The sequence below is a fragment of the Notolabrus celidotus genome, chromosome 17 (assembly GCF_009762535.1).
Source record: "Notolabrus celidotus isolate fNotCel1 chromosome 17, fNotCel1.pri, whole genome shotgun sequence".
NCBI lineage: Eukaryota > Metazoa > Chordata > Actinopteri > Labriformes > Labridae > Notolabrus > Notolabrus celidotus.
The window spans coordinates 27,082,644-27,101,903 of record NC_048288.1 but is presented as its reverse complement, the minus strand read 5'-3'; the positions used below and the strand labels follow the sequence as shown (position 1 = coordinate 27,101,903).

Sequence of the window (19,260 nt, the reverse complement as noted above, 5' to 3'; positions counted from 1 at the left end):
GGGAACCCCTGCACAAGACTACAGATGCCCCAAGCTTGAATTCTGCTTGAATTGCGACTTAGCTAAGCTTCCAACAGCAGCAAAGAAGATCCCAAAATACAAGTACCAAGGATGTGAAAGATACTGACACATTTTACAGGGTTATGGCTGACTCTGAAATTCAGCTGTATGTATTAAACACAAAAGCCCTTTTATATATTGCGTGTCCGCAACAGTGCAGCAACAAAGCTCCATCCTCATCCTGTCTTTGCATGAGAGAAGATCACATAGACACACACCAGACACTCACAGTTTTGCCTCAGTTATTTCCCCCCAATGAGTGCTCTGCAGTGGAATGTTACACATGACATTACATGAGATGTAACAGGAGTGTAACTGTCCCATCTTGAACAGGCAACTAAAAAGGGCTAAAGATAACAACATTAGAAATTCAAGGCTGGGGATGCTTGAGCTCAGAGCACTCTGGGACTTGCAGGCATTGTAGGCACATTTACACTACTCTGTCAGTTTGGCATGCACTGAGGACTTTATTGCTTTAATTGACTACATGTACCATAAAAGCTGATCAGACATCTGCACAAAAACTACAAGAAATGTCCCTTTAATTTCCACCCAAGCCACACAGTCATACATTTCATGGGTGGTACGATGCAACTGTCACCACAACACTAACTTATCTCTGATGTGTGCATCCTGCGTAGATGCATTGCAGCTGCTCTGCTCTTGTTTTGCCGTGTCAACATGAGCAGAGATTTTTATGAAAAACAACCCAGAACACAACATCAGGATCACACAGTGTGGGATTTGCAAAGCAGTTCTAGATCCAGTTGTGTGACATCCATTATTAATTATATCTTAAACCATTAAAGATTTAATTCCAAGGGCAGAAGCAGCTCTAAGAAAAACACACCCCAGCTCGGTTGCAGCTACAGCCTGGTGTTCTGCTGCACTCAGAGCGGTATGGCTTGCACATCTCTGTTATTCCTTAATTGCCGCAGTCTGTAGGGGTCTTAATCCAATTAATGCATGGAGGGGAAGTGTGCCCCTGTCCCTGGGAGCCTAACTGGCCACACACAGACACACACACTGCAGTCATTGAAGTCTATAAGTTTACACTTCCATCTCGGTCTGTTTTTTCCCCGTCTTTTTGTCTTTTTGCGCCTTCTCACACACACATACACACACTCACATGCCAAGCCATAAGCCTAATTAACAGGAGCTGCCACTGCGCAGCACGTGTGTATTAGTTTAACCTAATGCCTTCCAGATGCCCAGCCTCTCTGTACCCTGCTGCCCATACACTCTCACTGAACAGAGGATTGTTTCCAGGGGTCTGTCCACTAAGGAGAACCAGGTGTAGAGGGGACTGTGTATGTGTGTCTGACTTAGAGGAGATGCTGTGGAAGCTGGGTAGGTGTTCACAGAGTACTTGTGTGTCTTTCCGGGAGACAATAAGAGCTCATGCTGTTTGGGATTCATCTGGTCATGGAGTTATGTTTGTATCAGTCTGACTGGAGGACAGGGAGCAGGGAGCAGGCAAACATGAATCAGCTGAACTCACAGAAACAAGGCGGCCCATTTTCAACGTCTTGGTACACTTCATGCGTCACACACACAGACTGTATATAAAACGTGGAAAGAGCCACATATTTGGTTTGTGAACCACCCTTGAAGCGTTGGTTTGGCATTACCGCTGCCGCCATGTTGGTTTATGGAAGGAGAGGGGATTATATTTTGATAGACGGTTGTTTCTCTACTTTGGTTAACTTGGTTTGCTTTGGCGGTGGCTTGTCAATCACAAGTAGACCCACCCTGAAGCATACCCTGCTTTATAGTTGACTCCAATTGGGACCTTAATGCACAGCATTAACACCATACTACATTGAAGAAGACACACTGAGACACAACAATCCTAGAAATATGTTTTCTGAAGTAATACACAAATGTAATGTCAGGTAAGATGATTTTCCCACCTGGTTTTAACTTGCTGCCCCCTGCTGGCTGGAATAGGCACTCCTGTAATGGCTTTACTTTTAAAACCAATGGCTGTGACCACTTCTTGCAGAGTCTTGATCGTATCTGACTAACTTTAAATTACAAAGACAGAAGCAAGGATGGTTGGAACCTCAAAGACGGCTTCTTAAGGAAAAGTTGTGATGGAAATCAGGAGGAATTCTTGACTTATTTTCTTTCATACAACATGATATTTACATACATCTTGTGATGCATTTGGACACATCATCAGTGATAGTACCTGGGGTCACAGGGGTTTCGGGTCTTTCAACTTCATACCCCCTCACCAAGGTGACCCGACCGAGAGTGATCAGTTCCCAGCCTGTGTCCAAGAAGCATTAGACCACGGCTTGTCCCTGGTGGTCCACAGCCATCTGGATGCCTTTTCAGCAGCCTCAGAGGCCCTGCCGGTGGCTTGTATCTTGCTTGCCCCAGTGATGCCCATGAGACTGTAAGCTTTGCACAACGATCTTCCTGCAAAGCCCCTCCCTCCTACTTCGATGGGCATACACTGAGCATGCCAACCCCTTCTTTGGCACTCCTCCACCAGTTCAGCATATTTGTCTGACTTCCTTTCGCTAGCCTCTCCAATTTTTTCATACAACAGATAATTTCCATGGTTGTACATTGCTTCTGAGGTCCAGAATTGAAGCTAAAATGACCCCTCACTGCTCGCACACCGTCTGCAGTGTGGAATGCTTTAATTTCCAGGATAGCATATGAGCCCTCTGACCCACAGCTGGATCAACCCACTCAGGGGCCCTTAAGCAGAGATGAGCCGGGCCCCCTCCTTCCTCTCTATAGATTGTGTACCCTGTCAGCTTCAAGTACACATCAAACATGAGCACACAGCACAGTGCACATGGCGGCTTGGTTATGTTTGGTCTGGATGGAAACCACCCGTTGCTCCTAACACAGGTGTATTCATTGATGTTTTTAAAGGGTCTCATTCTTCATGGAGTTTTACGAAAGAGGGTTTGTCGGATATTTAAGTGAGTCGTCTGCAAAGCAAGAGAATTTTCAAATTACAAGTAAGACTAAAGGCTTTGTAGGACAATCAGGATGTACAGTTTCTATACATGGCATTACATCTGTTGTTATTTCTATAATACAAAATAATTCTCACTTTAAAAATATAATGCATAAATGGAGATCTGGCTGCAGGTTCTTTGCATCATACATCATTGAAAGATCAATGTTAGTGACTAAGATGAAATAACTATTTGCAGTCGTAGTTACAAACTAGGAGATGTCAGATTTGCACCAGTGAAGTTGGATTTAAACATTGCCTTCATGTTTCCATGGGGATGGGATCAGTTTCCTCAGACCTCTCTGTTTGAAGACTTACAAAGCTCAGTTTATTTGAGTTTGAAATACTTACGCACTCTGCTTCTCGTGTGGTTGTCGGCTATATTTATTTTCCTTTCCCATGCACTAACATGGTTTCCACCTCTGTGTTTGCTTTCTTCAGATCGGGGTTCCTCAGGAGCCTTGGACCTCACCGAGTTGATCGGCGTCCCCCTCCCTCCCTCCGTCTCCTTCGTCACAGGATTTGAGGGTTACCCCGCCTACAGCTTCGGCCCGGATGCCAACGTGGGCCGCCTCACTAAATCCTTCATCCCCGACCCGTTCTACCACGACTTCGCCATCACGGTCACGGCTAAAGCGACCACGCGCCAAGGTGGGGTGCTGTTCGCCATCACGGATGCTTACCAAAAGATTGTACACCTGGGGATCGCATTGTCCGAGGTGGAGGATGGTTCCCAGAGAGTCATGCTGTACTACACCGAGCCGGGGACGAGAGGGACGCAGGAAGCAGCTTCCTTTAAGATGGGAGACCTGACGGGGAGATGGGCGAGGTTCACTCTGACTGTGCAGGGGGCCGAGGTGAGTTTAAAGCCTCCAGTTAATGCCACCAAGAGAAGTCACCACAGCTAGAGTCACACACAGGAGTGTCTCATCAACTTTTTACTGTTTTGATGATTGCTCATCATCAAAACATCTTTCAATAGTCATTCCTACATTAAATTGAAGCTTAAGGTGTTGGCTTGAAATGTGTATCCCTCTCATTTTCCAACTCATTGTAACAAAGAGGCAATTAGCTTTCAAAGACAGTCTGACACATTGTGACAACCAACCCCATCACGGGGATGGTTGTCACACACTATGGGGTTGGTTGTCACACACTATGGTGTTGGTGGGGTTGGTTGTCACACACTATGGGGTTGGTTGTCACACACTATGGGGTTGGTTGTCACACACTATGGGGTTGGTTGTCACAATGGTATTTTAATGGGAAAAATCTTTTAAAAAAGGCAAGAAGGCAGAACTAAATTTGAAAGTTTAATTGCACTGACAAGTGATAGGCCTACATAACTTAATGCATTTTAACATAAAATGAGCAAGGACCATGAACAGGAAACACATCTTTAGGCCAGCCTATATAACAACATAAAGAACAAAACAAATAGGCCTAACAATAATGGCCTACTCAACTAGGCTACATGCAGTCACTGTCTGAGTTACAGTGATGGCAAATGTAGGGTCTGCACACTCCAACTCATTTCACCTTGCATGATTTTGCCAACATAGGGGTTGGTTGTTACATGTGACAACCAACCCCAAAGAGAATGTGACGACCAACCCCAAGTGGAATTTTTTGCTAGCATCAAGGCTAACAACCATCTAACACGTAGTTAGCTAGCTAATACAAATCTAAACTATAGCTTTCACCTCACACTTTGTAAGGGTGACACTTGTCAGGAGTTGAATATTTACAATTTGACATGAAAAAAAGAAAAAGTCCTCTCACCTCAAGTTCAGCTGTCTTACTCCAGAGAAGACTATGTAGGTGAGCTCTGATCCTAATTCTGGAAATGTCCATACCCCAATTTGAGAGACAGCGCCCTCTGGTGGCGAGATATAACGAGTGTGCCAACCAACCCGGGTGACAATTAACCCCGTTTTCCCCTACATCGCTTACATGCTTCACTGTTCTATGACACAGATCTGATGGAAGGCTGTCATGTGAGGTGGTCATATGCTGATAGCTATGATCATTTGTTGCTGAAGCTGCGTGGAATAACAGATGTTTTTATTTTTTGCTGCCAGTATTCTGTCTATGCCTGGAAATTAGTATATGCACCTGTTTCCATGTCTCTCAGGTGCGTCTCTTCATGGACTGTGAGGAATACCACCGTGTGGACTTCATCAGAACTCCTCAGCCCCTGACCTTCGAGGCCAGCTCTGGCATCTTCGTGGGGAACGCAGGCGGGACGGGCCTGCCGAGGTTTGTGGTGAGTCTGGATTTATATCAGGATTTCCCTGATCTGAATCTCGTTTGTCTTGCCTTGTATGTGAACTGCCTCTCTATGTAGTTAATCCCTCGTTCCTTATGTCAGAGGGGTTTGGATGAATGAGTCGACAATAGATGTCAGATCCGCCTCTCGCCGCAGAAACAAACGTGGCGTTTGGGCGTCTGCCTGTTTTACATTTGACACATGAACACAATAGTCTTTGTTGGCAGCTTTACGACTGCCACAGGAGACGAGGAATGAATGACCACATGTGTTTGTGAGCGCTGCCTTATCCTGTGAGAGCTCATAAATGACAAGCTGTATGTGATTTACATATTTTTGGAATATGGCGGATCTCTCATCTTGAATGACTTACAGTGAATGCAACTGTGAATGCAAACGCCAAGCCTGTAATTAAAAGGAGCAGAATCAAACAAGAGTTGAGGTTCCAATCTCCTGCAAATTATCCTGAAAATTCCCCTTGTGTGGTTAGAATTGGGGGTGTTTGATGAGAAACTGATCCAGAAGAAGAGATGCGGCGTTGTATCTGCTCTCTGTGCTCTTGTAAAAGAAAATAAACCAGTGAATGCTTCCACGCTTTCCTCCCAATCAGCCATGCGTTTTTGTTTTGTGGCTGCAGGAGAAAGGCAGCGTTTGTCCCAGTGTAGCAGGAGGGATGATGAGAAGAAAATAGTTCAGAGGAAAGGGAATTCCATTTCATGATGTATGGGATAAAGAAGATGGATTCTTTTTTTGGCTTAGATAAACTCTGAGTTTCATCTGAAACTTGTCCAAAGTGTTCCCAGAATATTAAACTCTAACAAGATAAGAGCCAAAGCAAACAATAAAACACAGCAGACAAGATCCTCTGAATAAATCGACTCATGGCTCGTGGCTCAACTACGAGAATACTGACCTTTGACCTTGTAAACAAAGCCGTACCTTCTCCATGCTGAGTTTGTCTCTTTCTGATTTGTAGCCCTCTAAGTTCAAGTGAGGGACAAAGTAAAAGATGTCCCAGACAGTGGAAGAAGTTCTTCTTGCCGTGCAGCTCTTTTCCTCTCATTAAGGTTTTATTGGAGAAATCTGAGCAGAGGAGCAAAGAAATACGATGAGCTGCTGAGGGAGGAAAAGGTGTTTATTCAGGTTTTTTGAGTCTCAGAGTGGAGTCCGTTTTGTTGCTGGGAGACTTTAAGAGAAAGGTTGACATGTATCTACTTTGATGAAGACTTCAGGAAGGGCTGGAGATTTACTCCAGACGAGAGTGACTTGTTTTCTTGTATCCATTCAGAGCACCAAGTACATTGCACAAAAATATGAACGCAACACTTTTGTTCTGCACTTTGAAATGCATCTGCATCTTTCAACAAGGAGTTGATCCAAACTTACTAAATGTGTCTGACGTTTCACCAAACTGGAATAAATCAAGCTGTAGACGCAGAGCTTTTTAAGGTTATGACGGCAACAACGTCAAACCTCAAGTAGTAAACAGACGTCCCCCAGTTGTGTCTTTGTCACTACCGCACACCGGGGTTGAAAATCATCAATGAAGATGAGACAGATGCATGGAGGAGGGGAGAGCTGGTTCATAAAGCACACCTGTTGCAGGGAGGTGACCAAGTGAACACGGAGCCCCTCAAATAATAACTCTAGTATCTATAATGGATAATATATGGAGCCTGTCATGACTTTTAATGACTCATTTGTTGGCCATGGACACCAAACTGCCAACGTTTGCAGGGGTGTTTTTGCTATTTTTGTCCCTGTGTGTGTAATTTTTGTGTTGCCACGGTAACGATGCTTCGCCCTACAGTCAGCACTTTAGTAACTTTACAATTAGTAACTTACACAACTCCTGGAAGCAGTGCTGAGAACTTAGCGACTTCTTCACTACATTTAGTGAGTCTTCCTGCTGCAGTATCCAAATCCAGGATAAGGTCTTATCCCTGTTTCTGAAATCAGGATATGGTGTTTACATGCACAAATATAAAAACAGGATACTTCAAATCCTGATCAAAACCAGGATACTCACGTCCATGTAAACGCACTCATTGATCCAGCTAACCTCCACTCAACAAACAAACATTTAAAAAAGTCTTCTCCTCCTCACAAAACTTGGCTTTTGACATTTTACGAATCTGAATCAGGATGTTTTTCATTTGGCAAACTTAAGACCCGTAAGCTGTGAGTAAATCACAAGGAAAAATCTGTTCCAACGTTGGCTTCATTCCACTGAAGTAACACAGAGATAAACGTGTGTGCGACTTGTTATTTACAATGAAACTGAGACTCACGAGTAACAGATAAATTAGCACTTCTCCAGGAGATGTAATCACTTTTGATCTGAACACACTTCCAAGTAGGGTTGCCACTCGTCCTGTAAAATACGGAAGTATCCCGTATTTCAAAATTATACATTGCGTCCCGTTTTGAATCAATACGGGATGCGATTTGTCCCGTATTTCCAACGCAGCACAATTCTGCCCGAATTCAACATCAGATAGCTCCCGCCTACTCATAGCGGCAGCTGGTTTGATTAGTTGATTTTAGGCATGAGGAATAAGTGCTCATCATTGATTGGGTTAGAGAAAGTCATAGGAAATCAGAAGAGCTGTAGAGCAAAACAGACCGCTATAATAGATCTCACTGTAAATATAAATGAAAGGATACTTCCTCCTGTGTTTGTTGGAAGTTTACAAATCAGACTGAGGTGCATCACTGGCGTCTGAACTAGAGTGGAACAAAGGTAATGGATTCAGAGCCGAGCAGATGAAGAGTCTGATGATAAGTGAAGTTAAAGAAGATCGTTAGGCTATGACTTAGGTACCTGCAGCTCTTCCAATATATTTTCAGCAAACATCACATGAAAGACTGTAACTTTAATCGATCATAAAGCTGTGAAAGTAAATGATCTGCCAGGTATTTAGTTGCTTGGAAACATGGGGAAATAGAATCACTATACATGGTTTTACTCTTTAAAGGTCATGTTTATATTCACTAAGAAATGGGTATCAACCAAGTTTGCCAGATACGGCCCTGGTGGTGAGGCTTTCAGCAGTGTGACTGCCCCCTGGTGGCTGGCTGCAGTATAGGTCAAAAAATCCGTCTCCCCCATTCATTTGAATGGGGGAGCAGTCAAACTTTAAAAAATAAATACACGTCGTACGAATGTTTCTCACATCCGTATGCTGTGGTTATATGTAGATGGTGTTTGACTGTTTTGTGTCCAAGGCCTCTTTTTTCTGAAAAGTTTCTTTTTCGTTAGTTATTAGAGTTTAAAAAACGGGGTTTTACTTCCGGGTTTCCTTTGATTCACAGCCGCCGTAGAATGAAACTTCAAAGGGCACACAGCGTCTTGTGACGTTACGCTGTAGGGCGGAGCTTATTACAAAGGCTTCGCAGGCTCTGGCTGCACAATGGCTGCGCCCAGGAGAGGGATTTTTTGGCTTCAGAACTGTACAACGGGAAGAGGCAGAGCAACGCTGTCCATTTTCATTTACAGTCTATGGTCTGCACCAGCGGCTGCATCTGGTACTCTGCCCTCTGCCCCATTGAAACGCAAACAGATGCAAAAATACAGACCTGAGTGGGAAAATTCGTACCTGAAGCATCTGTGGAGGCAGATACATTAAGCTTATTAATAACTAATATTATATATGATTGATTTGGAAAAATGGATCCTACTAATGAATCAACAGTATAAGATGTAACAAGGAATACATTATGTTTAAGCTACCATAGTGTTTCACTTAATAGTTTTCGTAGATAGGCTATTTCTCATCAATACATCAAGAATAGACATTTCATCAATACAATGAGAAAAATAATTCAATACAATATTGATAGTACCATTCATGATTTCATGAGAAAACAATAAACAGTTCAGACTGTGGACACAAACTTAATCAGAAGATATTCAGTGATTCCAAAATTGGAAAGAAAATGTCTCTAGGAAGTTAACTAGCATTTATCCAAGTTAGGTGATGTGTATTTAATTGTTATATCTGCTTTTACACAGTTTATGTTTGTAGATATTTTCTAAAAAATAGTGTGTTATAAAGTACTTCAAACTTTAACTAATACATTAATAAAACAATGTCTTTATTATGATATACCACGACTGGTGCCCCACACCACTACTAGGCCATTGGTGGTCGGGCCCCTGCAGATTGGCACCCCCACTGCCGGGGGTGTCCTTTATTTTTCTGCTTGGAAGGTGGCAACCCTACTTCCAAGTTGCTAACTGGTTGATGCTAAGCTAAAGTAAGCTTAAGTTCTTAGGTCAATAAGACAAGTATTTTGCCTGGACACAAACCAAAAGACATTTCAATGTAGCACCATTAATCAAAGGATACCATCCATCATCATGGACCTCTTCAAGGGTTTATCAACAGAATCTTGTCTGGCACCACGGCTCTGTTAGATCACCCACAGAGTCCTGCTTCACTGTTGTCTCCCAGATCTTCCGCCAATAAGCATCCTTTCCACTACTCCCTTTTCTTCCTCCACACAGTCCTCCCCTCTCCTCCCCTCGCAGACAGAGAGCACCAGCAGTGACCGTCTGTTTCCAGCTGCTCACTGTTTGAACTGGCTGCTTCATCACAGATCCTCTATCTCTACCCAGGGAGAGCAACAACAGCCACGCAGCAGACGCACCAGCAGCAGAACACTCACACACAGCGCCACATGCAGATAGATAGACTCAATTACCTTCCTCGAAGCCATATTAGTGTTTTTTCACTCCCGTTTGAAAAAGAAAGAGATTATATGGAGTGTAGTTATCCCAAAAAACACTGTAAATAATCATGAGTTTATTTTTTATGCAGGTTTTCTTGCCACAGATTTAAGCATGAAACTAAAAGGTTCTTTCAGGATGCAGCTGCAACTTTATTTCCAAGCAACTGCAACTCATTCACCCCTTAAAGAGTTATCATTCTGTTTAGAGTTGCAGTATCTGGACTCTGTCTCTTATTGTTTTGCTTCTCATAGAGAAATATGTTGGCTTTGTCTCGTGTCTGAAAGATAACAGCCCAATCAACCCTTAATTGTGGGAAAAGCTTGATCTAATTTTGATTGAGCTGTGAAAACATACTTAAATCTGTGATTCCTGGATTAAATCCCTTAAGATACTCACATACAAAAAAATGGGCATCCAATCCTATCACTACACAGCCCACAGATCATGCTACATTCTTCTTTAATCACATTAAGTGGTGACCTCTTGTGGTTAAACTAAGGCAGCATCTCGAGTGTTGCCAGTGTGAACCAAAGTGTCTGCGTCACAGCTTCTTTCATGAATCAGTGAGAGGGGAGGCTGACCTCGCTGCAGCAGTGATGGCATTGAAATTATTCTTACAAATACGCTCACACACTTGGCCAGAAGCAGCTGGAGTTACCTCCTCTCTGTTGCTTTGGCAACAACACTTTTCCTCAACATGGTGGCTGCCAGGAGCTGCAGACGCAGAGCAGCACCGTACAAGTACCTAACCTTTTTTCTTCACCATCCCTGGAGTTAAAAACAACTAAATACCAGTCTGTGGATGAGAAACAGACTGCAACTGTCTGTCTGGGATTATAGCATCAGTTAGAGCTCAGATAAGCGACTGCATGAATGAGGAAACCAAAGAAACTGGTTGGTTTTGAAGTCTCAGCCACACAGTTTGAACATTCACGCTGTAAAAGAAGCGCATACTTTTATGATGAAGTCAATAATAGCATATGGATGGTAAATATTTAGAATTTGTGACATGGATTCATTTTCTTGAGTCCCAACATGAAGCTAAAAGAGATACAGCCCAGACTAACCAGCTCTCTCAATTCACCCTTCAGACTGACTTTCTGACCTGCTGTACTGCCTTTAAATCAGAAGCCTTTATTGTCATTGTAGCTACAAACAAATTAATGTTTACACTCAAATCCCATGATGCACTCACTCACTCAAGGACAAAACAGTACACACATTCAATCATTCAATACTGACAGGACATTCCATACAAAACCCAAAAGAGAGTCGAGAGCCACTGCACCAGTGCGCGCCGCCATCTTGGAACCAAGCCAAAAAACTTAGTAACAAATCATCTCACCACTATCATCTCTCTCTTTCTCTTTTCATCTCCTCTATCTCTCTTTCCAACCCTAACTTGGTCTCAGCAGATGGCCGTCTAACATAAGTCTGTTCCTGCTGGAGGTTTCTGCCTCTTAAAGGAAGTTTGTCCTTGCTGCTGTAACTTGCTAAATGCTACAAAGTGCTCTGCTCATGGTGGATTAACATGAGATCAGACTGGATCTGATCCTGTCTTGATGTTGGGTCCTTGTTAGTAATATAACAGAGTACGGTCTAGACCTGCTCTGTTTGTAAAAGGGACTTGAGATAACGTTTATTGTGATTTGCGATATATAAATAAAGATTGATTGATTGAAATCACCCTGTTATAAAACAACGGTATTCTTTTATATATACATTTATTTATTTTGGGCTTTTATGCCAGGAGAGACAGGAAATGTGGGGAGAGGAGAGTGGGGGAAGACATGCAGGAAATGGTAGCTGCTGAGAGTTGAACCGGCAACCTCTGCGACGAGAACTGTAGCCTCTGTATGTGGGGTGCTTAGACCGCTAGGCCACCAGTGCCCCGAATACAATGGTATTCTGCTCCACCTTATGCTAATGCCAGTTTGAGAGATAAATGTTAGCTTATGAGCTAACCATATTCAGACACTGAATGCAGAGCTGTGAGTCAATGTAACCAAATTATTCTTTAATATTTATTCAGCTTGGGGAACACCAACAAAGTCCTTTTAATTCAATTAAATACACTGTTGTAATATCAGTAGTTGTACCTTTTATATTCAGTATGTATTTTGGACCCTGTTATAGCCCTCAGGAGATAAATGCACCAGACACCACTATCACAGTATCACTGTTCAGTATGAGCAGCTAGTTAACCAATAAAAGATCTCCTGTCATCGTGTGCATGCATGCATGTTCGCGTGTCTGCAGTGTTTAATGAAAGCCTTAGAGGATGCAGTCATCTGATCGACACATTTATGGTTGCATAGTAAAAAAGCAAGCAAACACACACGCAGTTATTCCTGTACCACAAACAAATCCTCCCATTGTCTTGAAGTGTTTACGCTCGTATGATTCAAAGTTTTTACTAACTGACCAGTTTTGTCACAATTCATCCTCCGTGCTGTGGCTCAGTTTACAGGGGAATTCACTCAACTGTCTGAATGGAGAGGAAAGATTTACATGGAGCGTTCTTTGTTTATTTCAGATGTGTTGTTTACTGCACAAACAGATGTCTTTTATTTGGTAGCGTCTCTCTCTGATTCTCTTCTCCCTCTCTGTTTATCAGTCCTTCCACACTATTAGATTTCATAGTCTGTACTTCATTGTATCAGAAACAGGTGTTTGTTCTCCTGTTAAAACTCAACAACAAAAAACAAGAGGGAGACTGAACTGCTCTAATACGACAACAGGCAGAGCTTAAGAATCACTTAGAGTGGCATTTGTGTACACTCACTCACAGAGGGAAGACACATTGTCATTGGCATTCAGTAGCATACTTCTGCACTTGTGTATGAACAGATAAGAGGACATAAAACTCCTTGAAACCTTGTCAGAATAGTGAACACAAGGTCAGAAATGTCATGCTAACATAATGTATCTGCATTTTATACAAAATCAGCAACCGTCCTTGGATTTCTTGAACACTGTAGAGCAAAACAGACCGCTATAATAGATCTCACTGTAAATAGAAATGAAAGGATACTTCCTCCTGTGTTTGTTGGAAGTTTATAAATCAGACTGAGGTGCATCACTGGCGTCTAAACTAGAGTGGAACAAAGGTAATGGATTCAGAGCCGAGCAGATGAAGAGTCTGATGATAAGTGGAGTTAAAGAAGATCGTTAGGCTATGACTCCGTAACCTGCGGCTCTTCCAATATATTTTCAGCAAACATCAAATGAAAGACTGTAACTTTAATCGATCATAAAGCTGTGAAAGTAAATGATCTGCCAGGTATTAAGTTGCTTGGAAACATGGGAAATAGAATCACTATACATGGCTTTACTCTTTAAAGGTCATGTTTATATTCACTAAGAAATGGGTGTCAACCAAGCGTGCCAGATACGGCCCTGGTGGTGAGGCTTTCAGCAGTGTGACTGCCCCCTGGTGGCTGGCTGCAGTATAGGTAAAAAAATCCGTCTCCGCCATTCATTTGAATGAGGGAGCAATCAAACTTCACAAAAAAAATACACGTTGTACGAATGTTTCTCACATCCGTATGCTGTGGTTATATGTAGTTAGTATTTGACTGTTTTGTGTCCAAGGCCTCTTTTTTCTGAAAAGTTTCTTTTTCGTTTGTTATTAGAGTTTAAAAAACGGGGTTTTACTTCCGGGTTTCCTTTGATTCACAGCCGCCGTAGAACGAAACTTCAAAGGACACACAGCGTCTTGTGACGTTATGCTGTAGGGCGGAGCTTATTACAGTGGCTTCACAGGCTCTGGCTGCACAATGGCTGTGCCCAGGAGAGGGATTTTTTGGCTTCAGAACTGTACAACGGGAAGAGGCGGAGCAACGCTGTCCATTTTTATTTACAGTCTATGGTATCAACCAATCAGCAACCTCAGGTTGAAAATGGAGCCAATGCTGGAGTGCAAAAACCTGCAGTTCCTTAAGTGTCCACTTGATGCCGCTGCCAAAAGACTAGAAAACCCAATTAGAGTCCATATTAAGATGCCAGTTTTAGTATTGCCATCCATTACAACAGTTTGACACCACCTCTCTACCTCATTTCTTTATTTGTAACAACGGTTCTGGAGATGCTTCTTTAATAACTTATATGTTTTAATAATAGACATTAAAGCTGGCAATGTGTAAAAACTGCATCTTTTTAAGGGTGCAATTGAAGACTACTTGCATCACAGTGGTGCATCGATGATCGTCCTGTTATGGAAGACTTCTTCAAGTGCAGCTGAACATGTGTCCTACTTTTCCCAGATAGCTGATGATTCTTTGTTTACCAATTCAAATGAGATGAATGACTCTCAAGCGGTCAAGTAATACACTGTTTAATGTTAATAAATGGTTTCAAGTTAATGGAAAATTATCAAAATGATGTTGTTGGCTAAGACACATTACTAGCCAATTGAGGGCAGGAACAGCTAGATCGGAAATCAGATACTTTATTTATCCCGGGGAGGGAAAATTGAAAATCAGAGCTCAGATAAACAGTATGTAAGAAAGTTAGATATTAATAGTGGAAGGAATAGAATAAGACATAAATACAAATATAATAAAATAAAATAAAGATCAAATAAAATATTATTCAGTGATCAGAGGGAGGAGTTGTACAGTCTGATGACCACAGGCAGGAATGACTTCCTGTGGCGTTCTGTGCTGCATTTAGTGAGGTAAACAGGAAAACCTCTGTAGACCAGACAGTCTCATTTCAATTCAGCTTGAGCAGTCCACAAAGGCTGGGTCCCTTGAAGGATCCATGAATTGGGACATAGCTGAGTTGACTGACAGGTGGACGTGTGCATATGGCTACAGCTGTATGTTGGCTTCATAACGCCCTCCAGAAATAGATGGATGATATCACTGAGACTATAGTACAGTCTATAGTATCAACAACAACAACATAGTGTTATGTGTCATAGCTCAAAAACACAGCACTGATGTCAGCCTGTCAGCTCAAATGCTGTTAAACTGTTTCAGCGTTGAAGTGTCAAAGTCTTAACACGAGTACAGGTCACTTGTTGAGCCACAGACATGATGTGGACCAGCTGTTAGCCAGCTGTGATGTTCCTTCTATGGTTTTGGACAGGAAGTAAAAGATATCAATCCAAATGACACTGAGAAAAGAAAAAAACTGAAGTGCATGATCACATATTTGATGATTTATCTCATAAACAATATATGCATGTTGTAGATTTTTCTGCAAAGTGTTGTAACGTTATGCCAAATGTAAATGTACTCTCTGATTTTATAATAATGTGGAGGAAGTCTTTGGATGAGCATGAGACACCTGTTTCAACAGCCAGATGTTTGCGAGTGTCCCTGTCAGAGTGCATGTAAATCTGTGCAGTTATCTGTGTGCGGGATAGCGTGCCGGGTAATGACAGACGGACAGATAGACCAACTGGTATCATGCTGGAGTGTGGGAAACCTACAATAGAGCTCTAATAAAATTTAATGACACAGATTGAATTAAATTACCATGCTAACACACACACTCACTCTCTCTCTCTCTACCCCTCCAGGGCTCCATCCAGCAGCTGGTGCTGAAGTCAGATCCCACGGCCCCAGATGACCAGTGTGAGGAGGACGATCCGTATGTGAGTGTGATTGAAAACAAACACACAGTTTCTCTGACAGCAAGCAGGCTCAGGAGGCTGAACATGGAAGTTTTCCTCCCTCTAGTGGTGGAAAGAGGGCATTACATAAACTAAGGGCAACTATGTGGACAGTGACTTACATCCTTCTGCATATTTATTCCTCTCTTTAAAGCTGCAGTATGCAATGTTAGTAAAAAAACAACTGAGTGATTCAGACAGATTCAAGTAGAACCCTTCCTCCTCCGTTCCTCTGTGCAGCAGTATCGATTTTCCAAGTTTTGTGTGATGAACTTGCAGGTCTGTAAAAACCATGGCATTCACACTATGTAATACTTCAGGGACTTAAGCCTCCCACCAGGAAAGTCAGGAAAATGTCCATGTTGTGATCAGTCTATCACCCAAACTCACAGAAGTAGTTCAGCTGGGGGAATTCAGACTCAAAACTCTGTTGAAAATCTCACCAGTTCAGTATTAAAAAATACGTTTTGCTTTATTCTAATTAACTATTTTGAATGTGCACAAAACATTAGGATTATTGTGATTACAAACTGGGAAGGCCTTGCTACCTGCTAAATCTAGCTATCCAACCAGTTAAACAGTACAGGAGAAACTCCATGATGTTTCTGACTCACATGAAGTATGTGAAGGTTTTCTTTTTGTGAAACTGAAAACGATACGAAATGACTTTATTAGCTCAAAGAAATAATGCAGTTGACTGGCACGTCTATACATGTTAAATGCCGTGCTAATGTAGCCACAAAGCACTAGCACATAGCAACTCAATAGAAGTTAATGGCAAAATTAGCACTAGCTTAGTGGTTGGAATAAACCATTTAATTTAACAAAATGGAAACATCATCACTAACATGGCTAGAGGGATAAACATCATAACGACATCAATTAACAGATGTTGCATCATTGTGCTGGAAGAAGAAAAAACATGCTAAACTACTGACTGGGCTGCGGCTGACTCAATGTACACTCATTTACTTCTAGCTTGCATTACAGGAAAGGTAAGACAGGTAAATACTAAACAAGCTAGAAGATTGCACTACAACAAAATGAACTAGCTAGACGTCTTTAAACACAACATTTTATTCAGTACGATACAAACAAAATGGAAAACTTAGATTTGATGAAATGGATCAAACTAAAAATTCCACATCCATATTAAAAGTGGAATTAGTGGGGCGCCAGGCCTAGCGGTCTAAGCGCAGAGGTTATAGCCCTTGTTGCAGAGGTCGCAGGTTAGATTCCCAGCCTCAACCATTTACTGCATGTCTTCCCCCACTCTTTACTCCCCACACTTCCTGTCTCTCTTCAGCTGTCCTATACATTAAAGGCAAAAGTGCCCACAAATATAACTTAAAAAGATAGATAAATAAAAAGTGGAATTAGTGAGCCCTGATTGGCTGATTTGTTCAATTTGTTGTCAATTTGTTTTGAACATTTGGGAAATTGTCTGCTAAAGTAAAACACAGCAACACACCTAAACAAAGTCAAAGAAACATATAAGAGCCAGATATGTTACTACTTAAAAAGATTTTTAAACATGTATGATAAGCTCTTTCAGGTACTCTTTTAGGTACATGAAAATGCAGCTAAATCAGTTTTTTTTTTTTACTTCAGTCAATAAAGAAACCAAAAATACCATCCACCCTCCCCTAGTCTGATAGATAAGACGCAACTTATCTCTTCAAATCAAAGTAGTTGATTTATTTTGTTTGTCCCCTTCTAAAAACAGGGCAAACTCTTTTAGCTGCGAACACTTAGAATATTAAAACCAGCTGGGACTAAGGTCACAGATTTAACTTAGCTTTCAGAACAATAATTGCTACATCTCTAGATTCCTTTGTTTATATTTGTATGCACTTCAAAATGAAACCATCCACATTTGTGGTCCAAAGTTCAGAGTCCTACAAAGGGATTCACTGTAAACAAGCACAGCAGTGTTTTTGTGAAGGTAATCATGGTTTAAATATGGCATTATCTGATGTTTTCATAAGGATACAAATGTGCTTGATGGGAGCAATCAGAAAACAAATATTTGGATTTGCTGAAAATACTTGTTATTTTATTCTTAAATGTGTTTACTACCCTCTTTCACTCTGTTCTTAGCATTGTTTAGCATTAATCATCTTTATATCTGTTGTTTTTAAAGTGAAAGTTGAGCTATAAACAGAGTAATCAATGTCAGGACACAAGCTGTGGGAAAACAAACTCTGGGTACCCGACAGTTTCTTTTATTAAATGGGCGTTGCTGCATATTTGGCAACTTTCCTCATTTGGTTTTCTAATGGTGCAGCTTGAAGGGAACGTTTAATCATTTCTGTCTCTGTTTATCTTCCTACTCCTTTTTTCTCTGCTCCCTTTTTTGTCTCCAGGCGTCTGGATACGGAAGCGGTGATGATGCTTACGACGACATGGAGGGACGAGAAGAAGTGAAGAAGATTGTGGAGGAGAGAGAGTACACCATGGTGTGTGTGTGTGCATACACTCTGACTCATACACACACCACACTTTATCCCTCGGTCCTCTGTTCACATTCAGCTGGGTTTGGACCTGGACCAAAGGAAACAGTCCTTATCCTTCCAGGCCTGCTGGAGACTGGAACATGGTGATATGAGCGGCTCCCTGCCAGCTTTTTGCTCTCTGAAAAGCATGAAAGGGGTTGAAATATTATTCAATTATTTCATAAATTGATTTTCTATAATTCAATAAGAATATTGGAACTAGTTTGAAAGCTAACTAGTGGCAAAATCGCCCAAATCACCCACCAAACAAATTTCAACTTAAGGTAACTTCCTATTAAAGCCTTTAGAAGTTGATTTATTTGGAGATCAATCATAAAAAGAAGAACTATAAAGATAAAACTTATTAATAGATGACCTCGCATGTGTGCTTAAATAGAACAAGGCTAGCTGAAGTGTCTTTTTGCTACTGCTCAAGGCTCCTGCTACGTATCTTCAAACTTAGCTATAGTAAAGCAGCGTACACACTACAAGATAATCAGGCCGATTTCAGGCCCGACTTCCCCCTTTCAACAAAAAACAGTGAAGGCCTGATTATCAGATGGTTCTAAAGATTATCTTGCCAGATTCTCCCTTGGTGTAAGGTGTGTTAAGAGGGATTTTCTTTCCCCCAATCTGCTCAGAGGATGATCAGGGCCGCCCCAACTTGAAATCGTAAATATTAAACAAGTTAAATATATGTGATCAGAAATCCTGTTGTGTGGGGGGAACCCAAGTGGCAACCTCCAGCAGCAAGAATTGGAGACAATGCATAAGTGTTAAAGACTGCAGTCCATTGAGTGTCCACTTGAGGCCAATCTTTACAGCAGAAATAAACATGTTTACAGCCTGATACAAAAAAAGAGTGTAGTCTGGATAGCTCATTTCTCGATCGGCACACACTGTAGGGAGTGTGATTTTTTTCATAACACCGCAATTTTGAAGATATTGAGATTACAAGTTTTCCATTACAAGAGGCACAGCTGACTTGATTGACAGGCGGGAGGAGGCTCAAAGCCCGCCTCTTTACGTCCCAATCGCTCGACAGCAGATATGTTGTGTTCAACTTTTCCAATATGGCTGTGGCCGCAGATTGGC

The 19,260-nt window shown here is 41.8% G+C and overlaps 1 protein-coding gene across 2 annotated transcripts in view; it reads left to right on the top strand.

Moving 5' to 3' along the window:
- LOC117829080 (collagen alpha-1(XVIII) chain-like) overlaps positions 1-19,260 on the top strand; it is an 87,362-nt gene that overhangs the window by 48,150 nt on the left and 19,952 nt on the right. For both annotated transcript variants that reach the window (XM_034706619.1, XM_034706620.1), the window contains exons 3-6: positions 3,485-3,900; positions 5,178-5,309; positions 15,578-15,652; positions 18,037-18,129. In XM_034706619.1, the coding sequence (XP_034562510.1) occupies positions 3,485-3,900; positions 5,178-5,309; positions 15,578-15,652; positions 18,037-18,129 (716 nt within the window). The remainder of the gene's footprint in view (positions 1-3,484; positions 3,901-5,177; positions 5,310-15,577; positions 15,653-18,036; positions 18,130-19,260) is intronic.